Below are 24883 nucleotides of genomic sequence, written 5' to 3' on the forward strand. Positions count from 1 at the left end.
AAGAAAGAAAGAAAGAAAGAAAGAAAGAAAGAAAGAAAGAAAGAAAGAAAGAAAGAAAGAAAGAAAGAAAGAAAGAAAGAAAAAGAAAGAAAGAAAGGAAGGAAGGAAAGGAAGGAAGGAAGGAAGGAAGGAAGGAAGGAAGGAAGGAAGAAGGAAGGAAGGAAGGAAGGAAAAGGGAGAGAGAAAGAGAGAGGAAGAGAGGGAGGAAAGAAGGAAGAAAGTAAGAGAAAGAAGGAAGGAAAGAAAGAGAAAGGGGAGGGAGAGAGGAAGGAAGGAAGGGAGGGAAGAAGGGAGGAAGAAAAGGGAAAGAAGAAAGAAAGAGAGGGAGGGGAAGGAAGTAAGGAAGTAAGGAAAAGGAAGGAAGGAAATTTTGGAAAACATGAAAGAATGACCCCCTAAGAGTAGATTTTCTTGGGTTTTATTAAGTTGCTGGAGATGATACTTGGGGGCCCTCTGTAAGGCTGGTCTAGGGTAGTCACATTACAGAACTCACTGGCACTCACTGAAGCCCCTCCTTGGCCTTCTTTTTCAGAAAGAGGGGTCCAGTGGCCTATGCCTCCCAGAAGCCATGGTTGCTTAATGCCACAGTGGAGGAGAACATTACATTTGAAAGCCCCTTCAACAAACAACGGTAAAACCTTCTCTCTCATGGTGGGAGGTAAGGGGCTGGTGGAATCATTCCCAGATGGGTCAGCAGCCAGGCCTCTCCCCTCTTACTCCCTGCTCCTACGGTACCATCATCTCCATTCCCCAGAACTACTCGAGAGCCTAGCCCCAATACCCTCCCATCCTGGCTGCTTTTAATTGCATCCTCTGACAATGGTCCATGTGTTCGGAGAATGCACTGTGTATGTTCCCATCCAGTTTAACTCTTTAACTCTAGATCTGGGTAGAGATTTCAGAATTTTCTGGATGATCTACTTGGAAGTGGCTTCAAATGCAAACTCACTTTGGATATCTAGATCCACTTCACCCAGAGCCTTCTGTTTAGAGATGGGAGGAGGAGGAGGGAGGGGACAGGACGAGTGGAGAGCTGTTCAATGTGATGCTGGGTCTAGAACAAGGTAGGAAGGAGGTCTGGGCTCTTGCTTCCTGCTCTGTCTGTGCAGCTCCCCCAGCTCGGTGTAGAAGACACTGCTGGGGTGAGGGAGCCAAGTAAATATTTAACAGTCAGCATGGTCAGTCATCACGCCCTCTCCGACACATAAAGATCACAGGACCGTTGTTGCTGAGTCACCGTATATATTCCCACCCAATTTAACTCCTTAAATATTTAACTAGCCCAGTTGCAAGCCTGAATAAGGTGCTAAGCCTGGGCACTTTCCTGAATCAGATGGTGTTTGCTCTCCCAAGCTGGGAAGGCTCGTTAAGCCATCTGTGTCCACGACAGTCTCTCCAACACCAAATCCCTCTTCTAGATAATGGCCCTCTATAAAACACAGCAGAGATTCTTGGGCCAAGCCATGCTATGTCCATCTCTGTCCCCCCGACAGGTATAAAGCTGTCATTGATGCCTGTTCTCTCCAGCCTGACATCGATATCCTGCCCCATGGAGACCAGACCCAGATTGGGGAACGGGTTAGTAGCTGTCTTCTAGGGTAGTGGGGTTCTCAAAGCTCACTCTCAAAACGGTCCTTCCCATAACTCTGACTTGCCCCACCCCTGCCCTGCACCAACTCATTTTCAGAGGTCCAGTTACTAGGTGCTAAAGAGCCATCTGCCTCAGGGTCAAAAACCATAGCCAGGAGTCCCTATGAAGAGAATTTTTAGAGTGGATTTGTCAGGAGGCAGCTGGCTCGGAGAATAACAAGAGAAGGGGTCATCTTATCCATCTTAGATACAACAATTTCCTTTGACCAACCTTATTATCTGAAAATTCTTCCTTTAATCTAACCTAAATCTCTGTAGCTGAAGCCCAAGTCTGTTTCTCCCATGATCCTGATTATTATAGTAGTATTGGCAACAACCATCAAAAGCACTTTCCTCACCTTTGTGAGGTAGATAGTGAAAGTATTATCAAACCCACTTTAGAGATGAGAAAACTGAGGTACAAAAGAGGTTAAATGACTTGCTCTGGATCTTGTAGAAGTACAGGAGCCAAGACTGGAACCCAGGTATCCTAACCCCAGATCCAGTGGCCTCTTCCCACCGTACGCTGCCTTTCATGTGGAAAATAGATATGGGATTGTCCCCATTTGCTGTGCAGACTCAAAGGCCACACCAGCCCTGCCTCTAACCCTTCCTTCTCAAAGAAAACAATCCCAGTTCCTTTATTCTGACTGACTCCATATAACTTAAAGCTTCCTCAGACCGCAAAGGGTTTAGAAGTGAGTTAGGGAAGTGTAGACAATGAGTGTAGACAGAGTAAGGTGTGCCTGCTTCAAAATCCATCTGAGGCGTTAGGGCTGGCAATATTTAGATAAGAAGAGCAGGAATGAAGTTAGACAAGAAAAAAATAGATAATAATAATAATAATAACTTCAAACTTCTCCTGCCTTGGGCATAGGCAGCTCCTTCCACACTCAGACCTCAATCTCTCTGACGTAGCTTAGGGAGAGGGCAATGACAATGACCAGTTGCTCTCCGTTGATACCAGGGCATTAACCTGTCGGGAGGTCAGCGTCAACGTATCAGTGTGGCCCGGGCACTGTACCAGCACACCAATGTTGTGTTCTTGGTGAGTTTGCCTCGCCGTCTTCCACATCGCCCCCTCCTCCACCCCTACCTCATCCCACTACATTGTACACGCTCAGCTCCCACCCTGCATGACTATATATTTTTCTGGCATAGGTAGGTGGTGGGAATGTTATTATAGCTCCATTTTACAGATGAGGCTCAGAGAGGTGGTGACTAGGATGTGGTGATGCAACTAATACATCAAAAAGCCCCAATTCTAAGTTGGGTCTTTTGACTCCTAAGTCTAAGATTTAGACTGGGGGAGGGAGAGAGAGTAGAGGCAGGTGAAACAAGTCCTAGGAAGCAACTGTACCCTGCCTTTCCCACTCTGAATGCCACCTCAGAGACATGCTGGGAGAAGAAAAGGTGGTTATACCACAATGGCACTTAAAAATGAGAAAGATGCTAATTATCCTATCACCCTGCATTTCTCTGATGATTAGCAGCTTATAAAGTCCTTTCACAGATATCTTGTTTGGTTTTCATAGCAGCTTTGTGAGACAGGTAGTGTCTCACGCTGAAACCCTTAGTAGGAAGCAACTTTTCCAAGGTCAGATAGCTAAGTAGCAAGGCCTAGAACTGGTGTTATTCCAATTAATTTTATTATTAACATTACATACCCACTTTATAAGTTCCTGTCTCTAATCTCTCCTTCCTCTGCTCAGGACGATCCGTTCTCAGCCCTGGACATCCACCTGAGTGACCACTTAATGCAGGCTGGAATTCTTGAGTTGCTCCGGGAGGACAAGAGGACTGTGGTCCTAGTAACCCACAAGCTGCAGTACCTGCCCCATGCAGACTGGGTGAGAGCCTGGCTGATGGGCACCAAGGATGATCGGTTTACAGGGTTAGGGAAAAGAAGAAGGGGAAAGAGAGGGAAGGAGGGAATCAATAACAACTAAGATTCGTTCTCATGTCTAGATTTGGGCCATTCTTGCAGCCAAACACAGCTTGTCCAGGAATTTCCCCAGGCTGGAATCGGTCTGGCCCAACACAGGCTACCTAACTGGGTGCTTGCTACCAGGCTCCAGAAGGGATTTGGTGCTGGGCACAAACTACCATTCTCTAGAAGTCTGACATTTCCCCAGTCCTGGCCTGAAGTCCACTGTGTTCTGGGACCTGGAGAAGATTCAGAAGAAGGCACATAGTCCCAGCCTTGGAGATGCCTTAGTCCAACAAAGGAGACATATACTCTCTACCCTCCTCAGGGAACCCCCAGCCTAATTGGTAACCCAAAGCTCCTTTCATCAGAGAATGTCCAATTTGGGAGGGGGATAGACACAGACCCTGTCCTGAGGCAACTTCCCATGAAGGATCACTCCTTCTAATGGAAGATACAACAGTAATAACACTCACTTAACGTTTCAATAACACTTTAAGGTTCACAAAGTTTCCCATATTGTTATCCCCGTCTTAGAAATGGAATAAACTGAGGTACAGAAAGTGAAGTGATCTGCCTAAGGTCATACAGCTAGCAAGTCAGAACTGGGATTAGAAGCCAGATCACTCCTGGCTCTGTGTCCAACCCTTTTCCAGTAGGATATATACAAAAAAGACTGGCCAAACTCCAAGAAAATCGCCAAGAATGGTGCAGATGAGACCAAAGTTGCAAGCCATATCAAAAACCTGACACTTTCTCACATCAGCCCTCTAACTGTCTAGAACTCACAGCAGGAGGGAGCTCAGAGCCATCCGAAGCCCAAGCAGAGCTGCCAACCCTCCTATGACCTCTTTAGAGAGGGCAGTCATGGTTAGCCCTCACTCAGTTCAGTGAATCGGAAGTCTGAATAAATGAATTCTTAGGCGCACACAACCTCTAGAGCTGGAAGGGGCTTGAGAGGACATCTAGTCTGACCTGTTCCTTTACCAGATGGGAAATCCAAAGCCTAGAGTGGCTAAGTGATTCTCCCAAGGTCACACAGGGAGTGGCAAGACCAGCTCCAGAGCCCAGGTCTCTCAGCTCCCAATATGCAGCTCTCTTTCCCGAACTTCTCTTCCTTCCATTTTATAGACTATTTTCAAAGAAACATGGGTTTATTATAGCTTTCAGGCAGACACAGTGATGAAAACATAAGCTAACAAATGTGTGCCAATAGAGATCCCACCAGACCTGGTTTAATGATGAGGGAAGATTATCTTCATATTAATCATAACAAGCAAAATTACAAGTAGCCCAAAAGCAGTAGTGAGGGGCATTGATTGTAATCAGTCACTCAACAAGCATTCATATTAAGCTCCAGAATATTTTAAAGGCTGGACCTGGAATCAGGACAATCTGGGTTCTAATTCTGCCTCTGACACTAATTTTGTGACCCACGGGCAAGTCATTTTATCTCTCAGAGCCTCAGTTTCTCCATTTGTTACATAAAGATAATATCTATAGTGTCTGCCTCACAGAGCTGCTGGGGAGTGCAAGTGTAATAATGGGTGTGAAGCACTTTAGAAACTTGAAAATTGTATATGGAAATCCATTATTATCCTAACTATATGACCAACGATTTCTTGTATGCAAGAAGTAGTGTGAGGCATATTACTAAGGAAATATTAAAATAGAAAAGGAAGTGATCCAGCCCTGTAACATGGTTAAGGGACAATAGATAGGCAGCTTGAAAGCTGTGCTGGTACCCAAGGAACTCAAAGGTTTTTCCATTTATTGCTATCATTCGTCTTTACATCATTTTTGTTTCCAAATATATGTCCTAGCTCCCCTATCCACTGAACCACCCCTCATAAGAAAGAACTGAAAGAGAAAAAAGCACTTTGAGACAGCTAGGTGGTGCAGTGGATAGAGCACCGACCCTGGAGTCAGGAGGTCCTGAGTTCAAATCTAGCCTCAGACACATAACACTCACTAGCTGTGTGACCCTGGGCAAGTCACTTAATCCCACTGCCTAGCCAAAAAAAAAAAAAGCACTTTGACAGAAGCAATTAATGTATCAACTGAGACTGATAATGTATGCAATATTTCACACCTCTATAAGTAGGTGAAGGAGGTACATTTTCTCAGCTCTTCTCAAGGGCCATGCTTCTTGGTAACACAACATTTGATTTCTATCCCCATGGGATGTTCAACAACCTGGAGAAAGGTCTCTAGGGTAATGCTTATCTGCCCTTTGGAGGATTTATGGGATGTAGTCATGGCAAGAATCACACCAGATGAGATTTGAATAGGCTGAAATCTGTGCAAGGAAAGGAAGTGCCCATAACAAGAGGACGTGAGTCCATCCTTTAAAGTACGTTAAGTGTATGTAAATGAATAGGGCTGACATTTTTGAAATTTCTTTAAAAACAAAAAAGCTTGCTTTCCTTTTTTAAAAAATTGTATTGAGTTTTGTTTTTTATATATCACTTTTATTTCCAAATATATACTTCTCTCCTCCCCTGCCCCAAGAAGCATCCCTTATAGCAAAAGTGACTTTCTTAAGGAAATCAGATGTTTCCCTTTCTTCTGACTTTAATCACTCATTTCCTAAATAAGTTCTTTTTCCCCCATAGATAAGACAAGGATCAAGTCCACAGCAGATCCTTGAGTTTCTATAAACTCTGAATGGGGAACCCTATTTAATGAGATCAGACTATAATACAGTTTCCATGAACTATAAACAGGAAGAATCCAAAGGGGGAGGGAGAAAGCAGCTCCCTGGGAGCTACCATAGACCAGCTCTGTGCTATGAGACCTCTGTGCACAGCTTCTTAGTGAAGGACCCTCTCCCTTCACCAGCCATCCCTCCTCCTGTATCTCTTCTTCCTCTCCAAGGATGACAAAAAGGCAAGTCGTATGCTTGTTTTCCCAGATCATTGCTATGAAAGATGGTACCATCCAGCGGGAAGGGACACTCAAGGATATCCAGATGTCTGAGTCTCAGCTATTTGAGCAGTGGAAGACACTCATGAACCGACAAGGCCAAGAGCTGGAGAAGGTGGAGCCCTAGGGACCTCTGACATCTGGGGTTTTCAGCTCCCTCTGTCCCCCAACAAGGGGAGTAATACTCAACCATTCCATAGTGTGCTTTGTTTTGATGAGAGCTAGCTCCCTTCCTCTCTGACCCAGGGGGCCCACAGAAAATGAAGTCAGTGTTCGCTTGGTTAGCAACGAGTGTAAGCTCGCTGGAAAGTGGGCCAATACCCAAGAACTCTAAGCCATAAGGAGGCTACTTCCCTTCTCAATGCCCCAGCAGAGACAGAACATGAGACTGGGTGTGCTCAAAGTGGGTTCATCTGGCATTTTTGAGGTGCCTGAATCATTGGCCCAGTGAAGGACAATACTAAAAAAATAATAATAACCTTAGGGTCCTAATATCCCTTGTCTAGATAACCATTGACTCCTTTTTTCACTTTTACCTGTATCTTTTGTCTTTAGATCACCTTCATTTCAAATTATATCCATCCCCCTCCTTCACCCAGCAAGTCTTCTCTGGTAACCAAGATTTTTAAAGAAAGAAGCGGGTAAAGGCAATTCAACAAAACCAATCAGAATTCCATGCCCATTGTACCCAACCTCTATATATAGGGAAGGAGATGCATTTTCTCAACTTTCCTCTGGGGTCAAGTTTCTTGGTCATTATAGCTACATAGCATTAAGTTTTTAATTCAGTTTTAGTTTTTTATTCTTTCCATTTACATTTTAGCAGTTATGTATATTGTTTTCCTGGTTTTGCTTACATGACTTTGTATCAGTTCTTTGAAATATTTCATGCTTCTCTGAATTCATTTTCATTGTTTCTTTCACAGTAATATACCATTAATTCATGTACGATAATTTATTCAGTCATTCCAAAACTGATGGGTATCTGCTTTGTTTCCAGTTCTTTGCATACACAAAAAGTCCTGCTATGGTTATTTCAGTGTATAGGAAGCCTTTCTTTTTTATCATTGACCTCTTCAGAGTTTATGCTAGATCTCTAGGTCGAAGGATATTTTGATTACTTTTTTTTTTTAACAAAATTCCAAATTGTTTTTCAGAATGATTGGACCTACTCACAGCTCTACCAACAGTACATTAGTGTGCCCAGTTTTCCACAGCTCCTCCAACACCCCCTCAAAGATCTAAGTAACCAGAAATAATTGTTATTATTATAGTGTAAGTGGATTGATTAGTGACTTCACCTAATGACCTTACTCAGAGATGCACCTTTACGGGAAAAGAAAAAACAAAACCCAGTCCACTCTGTCAAGGAGCTCACAGTCTAACAAAGGCAAAATATGCAAATAACTATGTACAACCAATCTGTTTGCAGGATAACTATCTATATACAGGATAACAGGTACTAGAATTAATGGGGATCAGGAAAGACTTCTTGTAGAAGGTGGGATTTAGGAGGCAGATATGAGGAGAAAGGATATTCCAGGTAGGGGGGACAGTTACCAGAGTCAGGAGACAGAGTGTCTTGTATGAGGAGTAGCCAGGAGCCTAGTGTAACTGGTCTATAGATTATATGGTGGGGAGAAAGGATGAGAAGACTGGAGAGGTAGGAGGGGACAGGTTATGATGTTGAATGCCTGGCAGAGGGTTTCATATTTGATCCTGAAGGTGATGGGGAACCACTGGAGTTTAGTGAATAAGAGGATACCATGCTCAGACCTGCCCTTTAGGAAAATCAACTTAATATCAAAGTGGAGAATGGACTATGTAGTAAGAGACTTAAGGCAGGGATGCCCGCCAGCTATTGTAGTAGTCCAGGTGTGAGACAAGAAGAGCCTGTACCAAGATGGTAGCAATGTCAGAGAAGAGAAGGAGGGCGTCTAACCCAGAAGAAATAGTACTGAACTTAGCATCATAAGACCAAATTCAAATTCTCCCTCTGCCATTTATTACCTGTGTGACCTTGGAAAAGTCACCTGACCTCTCTGGCCTCAGTTTCCTCATCTGTAAAATGAAAGGGTTGGGCTATATGGTCACTAAGGTCCCTTCCAGCTTGAGATCAATGATCCATGATCCTATGTTATCCTCTAGGGTCTCTTCCAGCTCTCCATTTTACAGATCAGGAAACTGAGGTTCATATAGAAATGGCAGGTGCTGGGTCACACTGCTAGTAAATATAAAAGCCAAAATTTAAACCCATGTCTTCTAAGATCATGTGAATGGATCCATATAATCCAGGGCCCTATTCCATCAATTCAATTCAATCCTGATTCATTTCAATACAACAAAGAATTTATTCCATGCCTACTATGTACAAAACACTAGATTCAAGGATGAAGAGAAAGAAAGTTTTAAAAAGATATGGACCCTACTCTCATGGAGCTTAGGGTCTAGAATGGGGGTACAACATGTTTACAAATAACCACAGAACAGTTTAGAATACAGTAAGTACAAAGGCTATATCTGAAGTGTCATGGGAAAGTTCAGAAATCCCTTAAGGCTGAGAACAGGGAAGGCTCCAAGGAGGAGGTGGCCTAGAAACATGGATCTGTCTTATTCTTGCCTCCCCATCCCACTTTCCTGGCTTGGGGAAGAGCAGCGGGTAGTAAGTGGTTTTGTCTCCCTGGCTATCTTTCAGGAGACTGTGGTCATTGAGAGAAAGAACATGGAGGTACCAAAGGGTCTGCCCAGGGCCATGTCCTCCCGGGACGGGCTCCTGCTGGATGAGGAAGAGGAGGAAGGTGAAGTAGCTTTGGTTCCCAGCTCTCAGAGCCGGTCTCAGGCCTCAAAAAGGTGGCTGATCTAGAGATGTGGTGAAGGCCCTTATCTCTGCTGGTGAAGGGTGGTTTGAGGACCGATGTCCTTGGAGTAGGGTGGGCCTGGGATTGAGACCACTTTGGGGGTCAGTCATAGCATTAAGGGCTCAGGTCTAGGACTTGGGGACTCTGAAGGGCAACAGGCCTGAGGTCTTGAAGTCCTAGGGAGACAGATCCTTGCAGTTTGGAGGGAATTTGGTATGGGCCCAGTATCTTTGCATGCTAAGAGTCTTTTGCTTAATCTATGCATATAAATTAAACCAAGTGTGAAGGAGTAGGCTCAGTGGCCCTTAATTTTCAGGGATTTTCTCATTCCCAAAGGAGTGACTGTAATTGGAAGGGTAGAGGAGAAGAGAGAGGTACGACCTCCTTGTTCAGCCTGGTGGACATTTACAATACCTGAGGAGGTGGCTGGTATGGTCCATGGGCTGAGGCATTCCTGGAAACTTAAGAGTAAGGGGTAAATCCCCTTACTGGGGATTTACTGGGGAGATCAGAAAGCTGGATCCCAGACTCAGCTCCACCACCAATTTTCTGTGTGACTTTAAGCAAGTCACTAAAACTCTGTCAGTTTCTTTCTCCATCTGTAAAATAGGGGTAAAACTCCCTGGCCATCCCACCTCCCAGGGAAGTTTTGTGAAGATTAGATTGGATCAAATGAGATAACATATACAAAACCCTTTGAGAGGTATAGAGCCATCCAAACGTGACGTGACGGTAAGATCATCCCTACCACTCACAGAGGACATGGCAGAAAGTGAAGAAGAAGACAACTTGTCATCGCTGCTGCGCCAACGAGCCAAGATACCATGGCAAGCCTGTGCCAAGTACCTGTCCACCGCTGGCGTACTGCTTCTGCCCCTGCTGTTCTTCTCCCAGTTGCTCAAGCATATCGTGCTGGTTGCCATAGACTACTGCCTGGCCAACTGGACAGATAGTGCCCTGGCCCTGGGCCCAGCTACAAGGAACTGCTCTCTCAGTGAGGTAACTGCAAGCAAGACCCAAGAAAACAGGAAGGACCAAGGGGGCTCTGGGGTGTGGAATGCCAGCAAACTAGCAAAAATGGAAATAACAAATGTGGGTGGGGCTGCAAGATGCTGGGCACACTAACACAGTGCTGCTGATGCTCTGATTGGTCCAAACACTCTGGAAAACAATTTAGCAATTCGCTCTTTGAAAAAAGTGACCAAAATGTTGTGCAAAGGAGGGCACGAAAGAGTAGGACAATAGGCTGGTCCCTTTGCAGGAAGACTGAAATAACCTTTTCTGTTTTTGACCATTGCAGGACTGCTCCTTCGACCACAGGGTCTATGCCATGGTATTCACAGCTCTGTGCAGTCTGGGAATCGTGCTGTGCCTGATCACATCTGTCACTGTGGAGTGGACAGGCCTGAAAGTAGCCAAGAGGCTGCATCGCAGTCTGCTGAACCAGATCATTCTGGCCCCCATGAGGTATCTCCCTTCTCATCCTTCCTACTTCCCACCACACACAAGCTGCCTTTTCTCCTCCCCACCATGCACACATGCCTCCTGGTCTCCTCCCCACCGCGCACACACATGCCTCCTGGTCTCCTCCCCACCGCACACACATGCCTCCTGGTCTCCTCCCCACCGCACACACACATGCCTCCTCGTCTCCTCCCCACCTCACTGAGATGCCTCCTGGTCTCCTCCCCACCACTCAGACATGCCTCCTAGTCTCCTCCCCACCGCGCACACACATGCCTTCTCGTCTCCTCCCCACCGCGCACACACATGCCTCCTCGTCTCCTCCCCACCGCTCAGACATGCCTCCTGGTCTCCTCCCCACCGGCGCAGACGTGCCTCCTGGTCTCCTCCCCACCGGCGCAGACGTGCCTCCTGGTCTCCTCCCCACCGCGCAGACGTGCCTCCTTTTCTCCTCCCCACCTCACTGAGATGCCTCCTTGTCTCCTCCCCACATGCAGACGTGCCTCCTTGTCTCCTCCCCACCTCACTGAGATGCCTCCTGGTCTCCTCCCCACCACATAGACATGCCTCCTTGTCTCCTCTCTCTATCAAGTATTCTCATCCTCTCCTCAGGGAAGTGCCCATATCCTTTATCCTCCCTCTCCTTTTCCCCACTGAAGCAGCTTTCTACCTCCCCAGTGGAGTCCTCTATTCCCTTTCCCCTGAGGTACATGGTTCCCCCTTCCCACACACCCCCATGAAAAGAGTTCTCTCCTCCCTTGCCCAGTGAGGCACCATCATCCCCTGCTACTCCTCATTTCTCTATTCTATTCAGACCAAAGGTTATGGATTCGGTCACTTCCTTCCACAGCAGCCTCAGCTTACAATCGATTTGGTGTCCATGGTTGGCTAATAGTCCACATGCCTACTCTTCAATCAGTAAACAGTCAGGCATTCTTATCTGATATTTTATAAACCCTCTACCTCACCCCACCTCCAATTGTATGGCTGAATTTTTTTTAACTTTTTGTTACTCAGATATTTGTGTTGATATCATGCATCAAAGCCTGATTGTAGGGATTAGGAACTCATAACTGAAAGAAAACCCTCTACTGGTACAGACTGGTACTTTTCTGCAACTTATGGTGCCTAGAGTACTTAAGTGACTTGCCCAGGTTCACATAGCCAGAATATGTCAGCAGCAGTCCTTGAACCCAGGACTTCTGGCTTTGAGGCTGAATCTCTATGCACTACATCACATGTCATTGCACCGTGTGTTCCCACAGCAGCCTGGACAGATGGGAGCCGGGAGGGGCTGTACTGCACTCTGGGGTAGGAGAGGAATAGGAAGAAGCAGTTCTGGGAACCAGAGCCTAGATACGCACTTGAAATAAATTGCTAAATAAATACACTTACATCATGAACAGGTGCTGGAATGAGTGGCTTTCCTTTTGTCTTGCTGTCTCTTAGGTTTTTTGAGACAACTCCACTTGGAAGCATCCTGAACAGATTTTCATCTGACTGTAACACAATTGACCAGGTAATGAGATCTGAGGTCCAGTTTCCATGTGCTCAAAAGGGAAGGAGAGGCTGGGATCGTCCAAGGTCTTTTCTTAGATCATGTCATCCTGTGAGTTCGGGGGGAGAAATTCCCTGCCGGAAAATGAACAAACACATGCTCTCCCTGCTGCCTAACCCTGTGCCAGGTCCCAAAGTATTTGATACAAGTACACTTGAGAGGAGAGGGAAGGACTCAGAAGGTGATGTGAAGGACACAGGTGTTTATGACCTTTTGACAGTAATTAATACCAAACTCTTTAGTGTATAGCGTGCCCCTAAAACTTCAGGCAACTCCAAGTACAACCCAGTGTACCATACCTTCCCCAGGATGCATACACACACACACACACACACACACACACACACACACACACACACACACAAGAACACAGACACATAAGGAAAGCCATCCAGGTAACCAGTTTCCCACAAATTATACTGTTGTGCCATAACAAGGTCTCACCTGGCACTCTTGTTCACCCTACTTTCAAAAATTTTACAGCCGTTGAGTAAAAGCCAGTTTAGGAAATACCAGCCTTGGACGCCCCTGCTTTTATATTCTAGCTATAGACAGCCTCAGAGTGGGAGAGATTGATGCCTTCGTTTTTTGTTTTGTTTTGTTTTGTTTTTTTCTTTTGGCTAGACAATGGGGTTAAGTGACTTGCCCAGGGTCACACAGCTAGTATGTGTTATGTGTCTGAGGCCGTATTTGAACTCAGTTCCTCCTGAATCCAGGGCCGGTGCTCTATCCACTGCGCCACCTAGCTGCCCCTTGATGCCTTTGTTTAAGACCAATGAAAACGCTGTTGCCTTCCTGCTCCCACAGATCAACTGCCTTGAATCCTTGCTTGTGATGAAACTCTGAATCCTTGTTGTAACCTTGTCCTCAATGCATGAGATAACTTTATTGAGAGGGACAGCATTATGACAAAGCCTGACCAGTATTTCTAAACATTTTGGGTTAGAATCTCAAAAAAAACCCCTACATTATACTAACATCGGCTCCAATTATAATATATATAAATTCTACAGTACTTTAAGGTTTGCAGAGCAATTTATAAATATCATCTCATTTTATCCTCACAGGAACCCTGGGAAGTAGGTAGTATTACAGATGAGGAAACTGAGGCAGGCAAAGGCTAAGTGACTTGTCCAGGGCCATGTAGCTAGTAAGTATCTGAGGCTGGATTTGAACCCAGGACTTTGCCTTGAGGGCAGACCTTCTATCTGTTATGATAACTAGCTGTACTACAGGTCCTACTAGTACAGCTAGGTTTCAGTAATAACTCTTGTTGTAGGGAGAATCAATTCAACATTTACTGAACACCTATTATGGACACTTACGCTGAGTTCTGGGAGGGATACAGAAGATTAATAAGATACAGTGCCCGTCCATAAGGAGTGTATACACATTCTACTTAGAGAGACCACACTCTTGTCATTGAAATGACTGGCAAATAATTAAAGATAGCAAAAGCACCAAGTGCGTGATGCGGACGGATAGTGTCTAAGATGTATTGAGGAATTCTTTTAAGGTAGTGAGATGGTGGCAGTGACCCAGAGTACAGGTACAGGAAACAGCAGAGATGGCAGCCCAACGTAGGGGAGGGGCGAGTAACAATAGCAGTTGTTGGCATGCAGGGGACAGTCTGATGGGGATGGGGAAGACAGTAGTGCAGCGGTCTGGACAAACAAGAATGCAGTTGCTTCAGGAGAGGAGGTAGCCCTTCGCCCAGAGACTCTGCCACTGCCTTCAGCAGAGTGGCAGGAAGGCAGGTCGTAAAAGAGGGGCTCTCTTGGGGAGGAAGCCTTGAAGTGGAAGCCTAGGTGAAGGACTGGGAGTAGCACATGGTGCAGGGCAATGGAAGCCCATGATATAGAGGGGGATGGACCAACCTCCCTCCCCCAAAAAAAGCACTCCACACCCCACCCAGTCTTGGTGGTCTAGAACAAACTTCCGGTCACCTTACCCAAGTTGCGTCTCTGGAATATGTCGTGGGTGGCCAGGAAGGAGAAGGTCATGGTAGGTTAGTGAATTCTGGGAAATTAATAAACACTTCCTATTTGGACCTTCACCCCAATTCTCCTTCCTCTCTCTTTCCTGATCTCCTTTTAGCACATCCCTTCCACGTTGGAGTGCCTGAGTCGCTCCACGATGCTCTGTGTCTCTGCGCTAGCCGTCATCTCCTACGTCACCCCTGTGTTCCTCATTGCCCTCCTGCCTCTGGCCATCGTGTGCTACTTCATCCAGAAGTACTTCCGGGTGGCATCCAGGTAACTTTTGTTTCTGGGAAAGATTTTTTACCCCTCATGGGAAGTTGGTTGTGAAAGTCATTGTGTTAGTAACTTAAGTTCATACTCGGGCTGCAGTCATCTGCATTTGGCCACAGGGACATTCCCAACAGGAAGCTGCAGTGACCTAGGGGTGGGACACCAGCCACTGAGGAGAAGGAAAAGCAGGATACAGGGAGAAGGAGCCTGTTCATTAAAGATGATAGGTTTTGAGGAGTGAGAACTTTTGATAGCCTGCAAAATCTTTACAGACCAGTTGAACTCTGCTAGAGCCCAGTGGTTAGGAAACACTGACCTGCAAGTCTATCCACGATTTCAAAGAAAAATGGTACTTTTTTTTTGTTTACATAATCTAGATTGTCAGATAATTTTGCTACCTCTATAAACTGGATGCCCACATGAAGAAATTCAACAATTTCTGTGTTTGCAGTTGACATTGACTCTAAACACTCCGTGTGGTGTTTCCCCGAAGCTCACTTGGGCCGCTCAGGGAACTGCCTTGACCTTCTGTCTCCCACACTGGATGAAGAGGGCTTATATTCAATAGGCACAGGGAAAGTTGTCCTATCTACTCTGGGCTGTGGCAGTAACATGGAGGGCATATGCCAAAGTCTTCAGAACTCTACAGTGTACTCCTCAAAGCGTTCAGGGGGTTGGGTGGGTAAGGCTTAGGTTGCCATAGGAACCATCCTACTTTTTCTCCTTAATGTTGCCACTCATATCCACAGCATTGGTGCTGTACTGACTCCCCTTTGTGGGACCTTCAACATCAAACTTTGCACCTCAGATCCCCAGGGCTATACCTGGGTGAACTTGGAAGAAATATCATAAGGAATGTTTAGACTGAGGATTCCAGATGGCATAATGGATAGAGTACCAGATTCAGGATTCAGGACGATAGAGGTTAAAATCCTGCCTTGAGTGCTTACTAGCTGGGTGATCCTAGGCAAGTCACTTGACTTCCCTTAGTTTCCTCATCTGTAAAGTGAGGGGGTTGGACTCGGTGACCCCTTATAGTTCTAAATCTGTAATCTTATGATCCTAGACACTTATTCTTCACTTGGTACCCATCAGAGATAGGGCTTTCCCTGGCCCCAAACCACCTTGTGAGCCCCAGCTCACTGGGTTATTGAAGTGTAATAAAGGATTAGCCGACCAGGGTTTAGGACACATACATGTCAGCCCTATTCCTGTCACCTGTCTGACTGTTTCTAAACCACACCTTCCACATCTGTAAAATGGGGGTAATAATGTCTGCCTACAGAGATATCGCGGAATCCTAAAAAGCCAGCCTTGGAGTCAGGAATTTATAGGTTCAGTCCTGTCTCCAACACATAAAGCCTAAATTTCTGGCCAGGTCACTTAATAGCTTAGTGTCCCAGGCAATTCTCTTAAGATAATAAGTTACAGACAAGTTTCTGATCTGCATCTGTAGAGGGACTTCCCCATACAAATGAAATTATAGGTCTGGTCCAAAAAGAAACCTACCACCCCAAGTGTTTGGGTGTAATCAAGACAACTAGGTGGTACAGCAGATAGAGCACCAGGCCTGGAGTCGGGAGGACCTAAGTACAAATCTGGCCTCAGACACTTACTGACTGTGTGACCTTGGGCAAGTCACTTAACCTCAGTTTCCTTAAGTAAAATGTGGATTTCAGTACCTACCTCCTAGGATTGTCATGAAAATCAAATGTGATAACACTTGTAAAGCACTCAGCATAGTACCTGGCACAAAGTAGGTGCCATATAATTGCTTATTCCCTCCCCTTACTCGCTCAGGCAAGTGCAGGGCAGGGCACCCACGTGAGTGTGAGTTAAGGCTATTAGAATCACCCGGTTTTCTCACAGGGACCTGCAGCAGTTGGACGACAGCACCCAGCTACCCCTGCTCTCCCACTTCTCAGAGACGATGGAAGGTCTCACCACCATCAGAGCATTCAGGTACAGGCCCATCCTCCCATCCATCCACACCATGGGGGGAGGAGCGGTCAGAAGGTCACAGGCCATCTGGGCAATGACCTAGAGGCTGGCAGAGCGATGACTGACCAGGTCAAGATCCATAGGGCACACAATGACAGCTTCCGGGCATTTGAACAGCATTATGGGGTCACCTGGGATGCAAGGACACTGTGTTAGAAAGGCTGTCACATGGGAAAGGAATTGGGCTTTTTCTGCCGGGCCACAAAAGAGAAAACTTAAAAACAGTGTGTTGAAGTTTATAATTAGAAATCATTAAGCATCGTGGTATACTGGGAGGGGAAAAAAAAAAGACATTGTCTCTAGAGACAAAGGACCTGAGTGTGGATCCCATTTTGAATCACTGTGTGAGTTTGGGCAAGTCAATGAACCACTCTAGAGGGGCAGCTAGGTGGCGAGGTGAATAGAGAACCAGCCCTGAAGTCAGAAGGTCCTGAGTTCAAATCCAGCCTCAGACCAGATACTTGATACTTACTAGCTCTGTGACCATGGGCAAGTCACTTAACCCCAATTGCCTAAAAAAAAAAAATTAACCACTCTGGACTTCCATTTCCTCATCTGTAAAATGACTAGATGATCTCTGAGATCTTTCGGAGCTGAACAAGGCTCTGAGCTATTTAAATGTGAAATGGCTCACCTCCAGTGTTAGGGAATTCTCCGTCACTGGAGCCCTTCCCCAGGCAGAGAAACAATAGGACAGGGGTTCTGGATCTGGGGTCCATGAACTTAGTTTTTGTTTCATATTTTGATGACTCATGTTTCAATATAATTGGTTTCTTTTATAATCCTATGTGCTTTAATTGATGCGTTTAAAGACATTATCCTGAGGAGGTGTCCCTAGTCTTCACCAGACTGTCACATGGATCCATGACACGAAAAGAATAAAGAGATCCTGATATAGCACAAAAACTAATAAACTTGGAATCAGAGTGGTTGTTGAGTGGTTTCAGTCACATCCGCCTCTGGGACCCCGTTTGGGGTTTTCTTGGCAAAGATGCTGACGTGGCTTGCCGTTTCCTTCTCCAGCCCCTTTCACAGATGAGGAAACTGAGGCAAACAGGGTGAAGTGATTTGCCCAGGGCATACAGAGAATCTCAGGAAAGGAGTGGACCCGATGTGCACTCACTGGCCCACCTTTCACCTCCTCTTGCAGGTATGAGGCCTTGTTCCAACAGAAGCTTCTCAAGTACACTGATTCCAACAACATTGCCTCACTCTTCCTCACGGCTGCCAACCGATGGCTGGAAGTCCGAATGGCAAGTCCAGACCCCTTGGGGAGTAAGAGGAAGTTTTGGGGGTGAGAGTCAAGGGTATATCCAAAAACAGCCTTCAGAGGTGAGGGTGAGGAATCTACAGATTAATAGATTAAAATTAAAAAGGTGTTTTGGTCATAGAAAGTCCAAGTTGTCTGGTTGGGAGGAGGGAGAAGACAAGGAAGAAGGAGTCATCCTCATCCTCATCTTCCTCATCATCATCATTTATATAGCTCTTTAAGATTTGCAGGCATTTTACATGTGATCTCATTTGGTGCTCACAACCAGTGAAGTAGGTACTAATATTCCCATTTTACGGATAAGGAAACTGAAGCATGGGGTGGTTAAAGTGACTTGCCCACACTCACAGCTAGTTAAGTGTCTGATGTAGGATTTGAACTCAGATCTCCCTGACCCCAAACTCACCCAGCCACCTCACTAGAATTATCCATCTATACAGTATAAATCAGAATAATAGTAAAAATGTGAGTGCTAGAGAGGACTTCAGAGATCTCTCAGTGGAACAGTCTCTTTTCTCAGACTCAATTCACCCAGCAAGCATTTATATGCTGTATTTGGGGCCCTGTGCTGGCCACCAAGGATGTAAAGAGAAATATAACCTCAAACACCTTGCTACCTGAAGGAGAAATTGCTTCAAAAGAAGTAACCTTCAGGGTGGAGGTGAAATGGGAGTGGAGTCCATTCTAGGCATAGATAATGATGAACAAGGCACGGACATGAGAGAGGATAGGAAGAGATGGGAGCAGAGGGGAGAAGGGCAAGGAAATCCAGTGTGGCTGCATCATAGAATACATGAAGGTAAGGCATGTGTGATAAAACGGCTAGAATCATCCCAGAGCAGGCAACCTGCCCAAAGCGTCACAGCTAGTCAGTGGCAAAGACCAGACTGCAGCCTCCCTCCCTCAGGTCATCTGTTCCTCTCTCTGTCTATTCTTCTCACCTTTCCTCATCTGTCTTCTTACTCCCTATGTGTATATGAATATAATGTATATATATGTGTGTGTGTGTGTGTGTGTGTATACATGTATATGTATACACACACACATATGTACGTATGAATATGGGTGAAGACGTGTGTGTGTCAAATGTGGTAGTTTCTGCTGCATCATCTGTCTACATTGTGTGGATGAAGTGTATGCAAAAATGTGTGTATGAAGCCATCACTACTACTCATAGGGGGGACTGTGTGTGTGTGTGTGTGTGTCTGTGTGAGAGTGTGCATGTGAGAATGTGTGAGTGTATGTGTGTGTCTGTGTGAGAGAGTGTGTGTATGAGTGTGTGATAGTGAGTGTATGTGTGTGTGTAAGTGTATGTGTGTGTCTGTGTGACAGTGTGTATGTGAGTGTGTGTATGTATGAGAGTGTATGTGAGTGTGTGTGTCTGCGTGACAGTGTGTGTGAGTGTATGTGTGTCTGTGTGAGTGTGTGTATGTGAGTGTGTGTGTGTATGAGAGTGTATGTGTGTGTGTGAGAAAGTGTGTATATGTGAGAGAGAGAGAGAGAGAGTGTGTGTGTGTGTGTGTGTGTTGTGTGTGTGTGTGTGAAGCCTTTACCTGCGTAGAGTGTGGCTCAGGGTAGGGTACGGAAGGATTTCCAGGAAGACTACGTGGGGTGCTCATGATGCCTAAGGAGCAATCTCATTCTTGCAGGAATACATTGGTGCCTGTGTGGTCCTCATAGCTGCTGTGGCTTCCATCACCAAATCCCTGCACAAGGAGCTGCCTGCAGGGCTGGTGGGGCTGGGCATCACCTATGCCCTAATGGTGAGTGAGGCAAGGTGGATCCCTTAAGGAAAGAATGAGGGGCCTTATCCCTCATGGATCACCAACACCAAATGATCAGTGTCTTGGAGTCCCCAACTCTTTCAGGTCAGACTTACCCACAACTCTTAGGTAGAGGAGTTTACTAGACTTCATGCTGTTCCCAACTCCCACCCCCATCCCCAGTTCAAAGCGGGTCAGGAATCACTGCTGGAGCTGGACTGAATGGAAAAATGATACCTCTACCACAAGGCTGGATATATTGCATGCCCCACTGAGTGCTGTGTTGGGAACAAAGGTCCCATAGGCAGTTCGCTCCTATAACCTATTCACCCAAATCCCTTTCCCCCAGTTGTAGAATCTCCCCACTCTTCTAGCTTTCCCTTCTTATGACAATGAAAATGTCAATCCCTTGCACTGCCTAACTTCAGGTCCCAGTTTTAGGAGTGAGGTCACCACATCATCCCTACATTCCACTACAGACAGAGAACTGAATGATCTGCTCCCAAATTAATCAATCAATACATGTTAATTAACTCCTACTATGTGGCAACTACTGTGCTAAGAGGCAGGGAGATAAAAAGAGACCAAAAAACAGTCCCTGCCTTCAAGGAGCTTACAATCTAATGAGTCCAAAAGTCCAAACGCCCAAGGTTACTTGTATTCTGTTCCATCTGTGATGAAAGACAGTGATCCCCTTTCCTGTGGCCTGGCGTTCTCCATAGGTGTCCAACTACCTAAACTGGATGGTGAGGAACCTGGCAGACATGGAGATTCAGATGGGGGCTGTTAAAAGAATCCATGGGCTTCTGAAGACTGAATCAGAGAATTATGAGGGACTTCTGGGTAAGGAAACTCAGGTAGAAGGAAGGAAGGAGGTCTTCTGGATCGAGGTCTGCGGCTTGTGGATGAGGCAACTCAGAGAGAGAGTGAAGGACTTTAAGGGGAGGTGACTCAGAGAGAGAGTGAGGGACTTTCAGGGGAGGTGATTCAGAGGTACGGCAATGAACTTTTAGGGGAGGTGACAGAGGCAGAGTGAGGGACTTTTAGGGGAGGTGTCTCAGAGGGAGAGTGTGGGACTTCTGTGGGAAGTGACTCAGAGGAAGAGTGAGGGTTTTCTCAGGGAGGTGACTCAGAGGGAGAGTGAGGGACTTTCAAGGCACATGATTCAGAAGGAAAGTGAGGGACTTCTGTAGGAGGTGACAGAGGAAGAGTGAGGGACTTTGAGGGGAGGTGACTTACAGGAAGAGTGAGGGCTTTCTGGAGGAAATGAGTCGGAGGAAGTGAGTCAGAGGAAGAGGGAGAGACTCAGAAGGAGAGTGAGGGACATTCAGGGGACATGGCTCAGAGAAAGAGTGAGGGACTTGTAGGAGAGGTGACTTACAGGGAGAGTGAGGGACTTTTAGGGGAGGTAACTGACAGGAACAGTGAGGGACTTTTAGGGGAAATGACTCAGAGGCAGAGGAAGAGACTCAGAGAGAGAGTGTGGAATTGTGTGGGAGATGACTGAGAGGAGAGTGGAAGGACTTCTGTGGGAGTTGACTCAGAGGGACAGTGAGGGACTTCTGGGGAGGTGACTTCCAGGGAGTGTCAGGGTTTTCTCAGGGAGGTGATTCAGTGGGAAAGTGAGGGACTTTTAGGGGAGGTGACAGAGGCAGAGCGAGGGACTTTTAGGGAGGTGTCTCAGAGGGAGAGTGTGGGACTTCTGTGGGAAGTGACTCAGAGGAAGAGTGAGGGTTTTCTCAGGGAGGTGACTCAGAGGGAGAGTGAGGGACTGTCAGGGGAGGTGATTCAGAGGGACAGTGAGGGACTTTTAGGGGAAGTGACTCAGAGGCAGAGGAAGAGACTCAGAGAGAGAGTGTAGGAATTGTGTGGGAGATGACTGAGAGGGAGAGTGAAGGACTTCTGTGGGAGTTGACTCAGAGGGACAGTGAGGGACTTTTAGGGGAGGTGACTTCCAGGGAGTGTCAGGGTTTTCTCAGGGAGTGATTCAGTGGGAAAGTGAGGGACTTTTAGGGAGGTGACTCAGAGGAAGAGTGAGGGACTTGTAAGGGAAAGGACTCAGAGGGAGAGAGAGAGAGTCAGTGGGAAAGTGAGGGACTTTTAGGGAGGTGACTCAGAGGGACAGCGAGGACTTTTAGGGAGGTGACAGAGGCAGAGTGAGGGACTTTTAGGGGAGGTGTCTCAGAGGGAGAGTGTGGGACTTCTGTGGGAAGTGACTCAGAGGAAGAGTGAGGGTTTTCTCAGGGAGGAGACTCAGAGGGAGAGTGAGGGACTTGTAAGGGAAAAGACTCAGAGGGACAGTGAGGGACTTTTAGGGGAGGTGACTCAGAGGAAGAGTGAGGATTTTCTCAGGGAGGTGACTCAGAGAGGAGTGAGGGATGTAAGGAAAAGACTCAGAGGGACAGTGAGGGACTTTTAGGGAGGTGACTCAGAGGAAGAAGTGAGGACTTGTAAGGGAAAGGACTCAGAGGGAGAGAGAGAGAGTCAGTGGGAAAGTGAGGGACTTTTAGGGGAGGTGACTCAGAGGAAGAGTGAGAGTCTTGTAAGGGAAAGGACTCAGAGGGAGAGAGAGAGAGTCAGTGGGAAAGTGAGGGACTTTTAGGGGAGGTGACTCAGAGGTAGAGTGAGGGACTTTCAGGGGAGGTGATTCAGAGGGACAGCGAGGGACTTTTAGGGGAGGTGACAGAGGTACAGTGAGGGACTTTTAGGGAGACGACAGAGGCAGAATGAGGGACTTTAGAGGAGGTGTCTCAGAGGGAGAGTGTGGGACTTCTGTGGGAAGTGACTCAAGAGGAAGAGTGAGGGTTTTCTCAGGGAGGTGATTCAGTGGGAAAGTGAGGACTTTTAGGGGAGGTGATTCAGAGGAAGAGTGAGGGACTTGTAAGGGAAAGGACTCAGAGGAGAGAGAAGAGAGTCAGTGGGAAAGTGAGGGACTTTTAGGGGAGTGACTCAGAGGTAGAGTGAGGGACTTTCAGGGGAGGTGATTCAGAGGGAGAGTGTGGGACTTGTAAGGAAAGGACTCAGAGGGACAGTGAGGGACTTTTAGGGGAGGTGACAGAGGCAGAGTGAGGACTTTTAGGGAGGTGACTCAGAGGGAGAGTGAGGGACTTGTAAGGGAAAGGACTCAGAGGACAGTGAGGGACTTTTGGGGAGGTGACAGAGGCAGAGCGAGGGACTTTTAGGGGAGGTGTCTCAGAGGGGAGTGTGGGACTTCTGTGGGAAGTGACTCAGAGGAAGAGTGAGGGTTTTCTCAAGGAGGTGACTCACAGGAAGAGTGAGGGACTTTCAGGGAGGTGATTCAGAGGACAGTGAGGGACTTCTGTAGGAGGTGACAGAGGAAGAGTGGGACTTTGAGGGGAGGTGACTTACAGGAAGAGTGAGGGCTTTCTGGAGGAAATGAGTCGGGAAGTGAGTCAGAGGAAGAGGGAGAGACTCAGAAGGAGAGTGAGGGACATTCAGGGACATGGCTCAGAGAAAGAGTGAGGGACTTGTAGGAGAGGTGACTTACAGGAGAGTGAGGGACTTTTAGGGGAGGTAACTGACAGGAACAGTGAGGGACTTTTAGGGGAAATGACTCAGAGGCAGAGGAAGAGACTCAGAGAGAGAGTGTGGGAATTGTGTGGGAGATGACTGAGAGGGAGAGTGAAGGACTTCTGTGGGAGTTGACTCAGAGGGACAGTGAGGGACTTCTGGGGAGGTGACTTCCAGGGAGTGTCAGGGTTTTCTCAGGGAGGTGATTCAGTGGGAAAGTGAGGTTTTAGGGGAGGTGACAGAGGCAGAGCGAGGACTTTTAGGGGAGGTGTCTCAGAGGGAGAGTGTGGGACTTCTGTGGGAAGTGACTCAGAGAAGAGTGAGGGTTTTCTCAGGAGGTGACTCAGAGGGAGAGTGAGGACTGTCAGGGGAGGTGATTCAGAGGACAGTGAGGGACTTTTAGGGAAGTGACTCAGAGGGAGAGTGTGGGACTTCTGTGGGAAGTGAGTCAGAGGAAGAGTGAGGTTTTCTCAAGGAGGTGACTCAGAGGAAGAGTGAGGACTTTCGGGGGAGGTGATTCAGAGGGACAGTGAGGGACTTTTAGGGGAAGTGACTCAGAGGCAGAGAAGAGACTCAGAGAGAGAGTGTGGGAATTGTGTGGGAGATGACTGAGAGGGAGAGTGAAGGACTTCTGTGGGAGTTGACTCAGAGGGACAGTGAGGGACTTTTAGGGGAGGTGACTTCCAGGGAGTGTCAGGGTTTTCTCAGGGAGGTGATTCAGTGGGAAAGTGAGGGACTTTTAGGGGAGGTGACTCAGAGGAAGAGTGAGGGACTTGTAAGGGAAAGGACTCAGAGGGAGAGAGAGAGAGTCAGTGGGAAAGTGAGGGACTTTTAGGGGAGGTGACTCAGAGGGACAGCGAGGGACTTTTAGGGGAGGTGACAGAGGCAGAGTGAGGGGCTTTTAGGGGAGGTGTCTCAGAGGGAGAGTGTGGGACTTCTGTGGGAAGTGACTCAGAGGAAGAGTGAGGGTTTTCTCAGGGAGGAGACTCAGAGGGAGAGTGAGGGACTTGTAAGGGAAAAGACTCAGAGGGACAGTGAGAGACTTTTAGGGGAGGTGACTTAGAGGAAGAGTGAGGGACTTGTAAGGGAAAGGACTCAGAGGGAGAGAGAGAGAGTCAGTGGGAAAGTGAGGGACTTTTAGGGGAGGTGACTCAGAGGAAGAGTGAGAGTCTTGTAAGGGAAAGGACTCAGAGGGAGAGAGAGAGAGTCAGTGGGAAAGTGAGGGACTTTTAGGGGAGGTGACTCAGAGGTAGAGTGAGGGACTTTCAGGGGAGGTGATTCAGAGGGAGAGTGTGGGACTTGTAAGGGAAAGGACTCAGAGGGACAGTGAGGGACTTTTAGGGGAGGTGACAGAGGCAGAGTGAGGGACTTTTAGGGGAGGTGACTCAGAGGGAGAGTGAGGGACTTTCAGGGGAGGTGATTCAGAGGGACGGCAATGAACTTTTAGGGGAGGTGACTCAGAGGTAGAGTGAGGGACTTTCAGGGGAGGTGATTCAGAGGGACAGCGGGACTTTTAGGGGAGGTGACAGAGGTACAGTGAGGGACTTTTAGGGGAGACGACAGAGGCAGAATGAGGGACTTTTAGAGGAGGTGTCTCAGAGGGAGAGTGTGGGACTTCTGTGGGAAGTGACTCAGAGGAAGAGTGAGGTTTTCTCAGGAGGTGATTCAGTGGGAAAGTGAGGGACTTTTAGGGGAGGTGATTCAG

General features: G+C 47.0%; 2 protein-coding genes across 9 annotated transcripts in view; one reads left to right on the top strand and one right to left on the bottom strand.

The window, feature by feature from the left end:
* Window positions 1-14465, bottom strand: part of LOC110220982 (uncharacterized) — a 35154-nt gene extending 20689 nt beyond the window's left edge. For 4 of the 5 annotated variants that reach the window (XR_013483808.1, XR_002328003.2, XM_078148154.1 and 1 more), the window contains exons 1-2: window positions 14313-14463; window positions 12199-12435 (exon numbers count right to left, since the gene is read on the bottom strand). Coding sequence is in view for 2 of the 5 variants with exons in the window: in XM_078148154.1 (XP_078004280.1) it covers window positions 12199-12282 (84 nt within the window). In the remaining 3 variants the exon portion in view is untranslated. Of the gene's footprint in view, window positions 1-12198; window positions 12436-14312 lie in introns of all 5 variants that reach the window. The other variant, XR_013483809.1, reaches the window with a different exon arrangement.
* Window positions 1-24883, top strand: part of ABCC8 (ATP binding cassette subfamily C member 8) — a 137463-nt gene that overhangs the window by 88748 nt on the left and 23832 nt on the right. For all 4 annotated transcript variants that reach the window (XR_013483806.1, XM_078148152.1, XM_021005294.2 and 1 more), the window contains exons 19-32: window positions 533-631; window positions 1494-1578; window positions 2597-2677; window positions 3342-3479; window positions 6471-6596; window positions 9177-9279; window positions 10097-10338; window positions 10640-10806; window positions 12253-12322; window positions 14459-14616; window positions 16483-16575; window positions 17765-17867; window positions 19534-19647; window positions 20370-20490. Coding sequence is in view for 3 of the 4 variants with exons in the window: in XM_078148152.1 (XP_078004278.1) it covers window positions 533-631; window positions 1494-1578; window positions 2597-2677; window positions 3342-3479; window positions 6471-6596; window positions 9177-9279; window positions 10097-10338; window positions 10640-10806; window positions 12253-12322; window positions 14459-14616; window positions 16483-16575; window positions 17765-17867; window positions 19534-19647; window positions 20370-20490 (1700 nt within the window). In the remaining variant the exon portion in view is untranslated. The remainder of the gene's footprint in view (window positions 1-532; window positions 632-1493; window positions 1579-2596; window positions 2678-3341; window positions 3480-6470; window positions 6597-9176; window positions 9280-10096; window positions 10339-10639; window positions 10807-12252; window positions 12323-14458; window positions 14617-16482; window positions 16576-17764; window positions 17868-19533; window positions 19648-20369; window positions 20491-24883) is intronic.

This window comes from Phascolarctos cinereus, unplaced genomic scaffold (genome assembly GCF_003287225.1).
Source record: "Phascolarctos cinereus isolate Bilbo 61053 unplaced genomic scaffold, phaCin_HiC Scaffold_9;HRSCAF=440, whole genome shotgun sequence".
NCBI classification, from domain to species: domain Eukaryota; kingdom Metazoa; phylum Chordata; class Mammalia; order Diprotodontia; family Phascolarctidae; genus Phascolarctos; species Phascolarctos cinereus.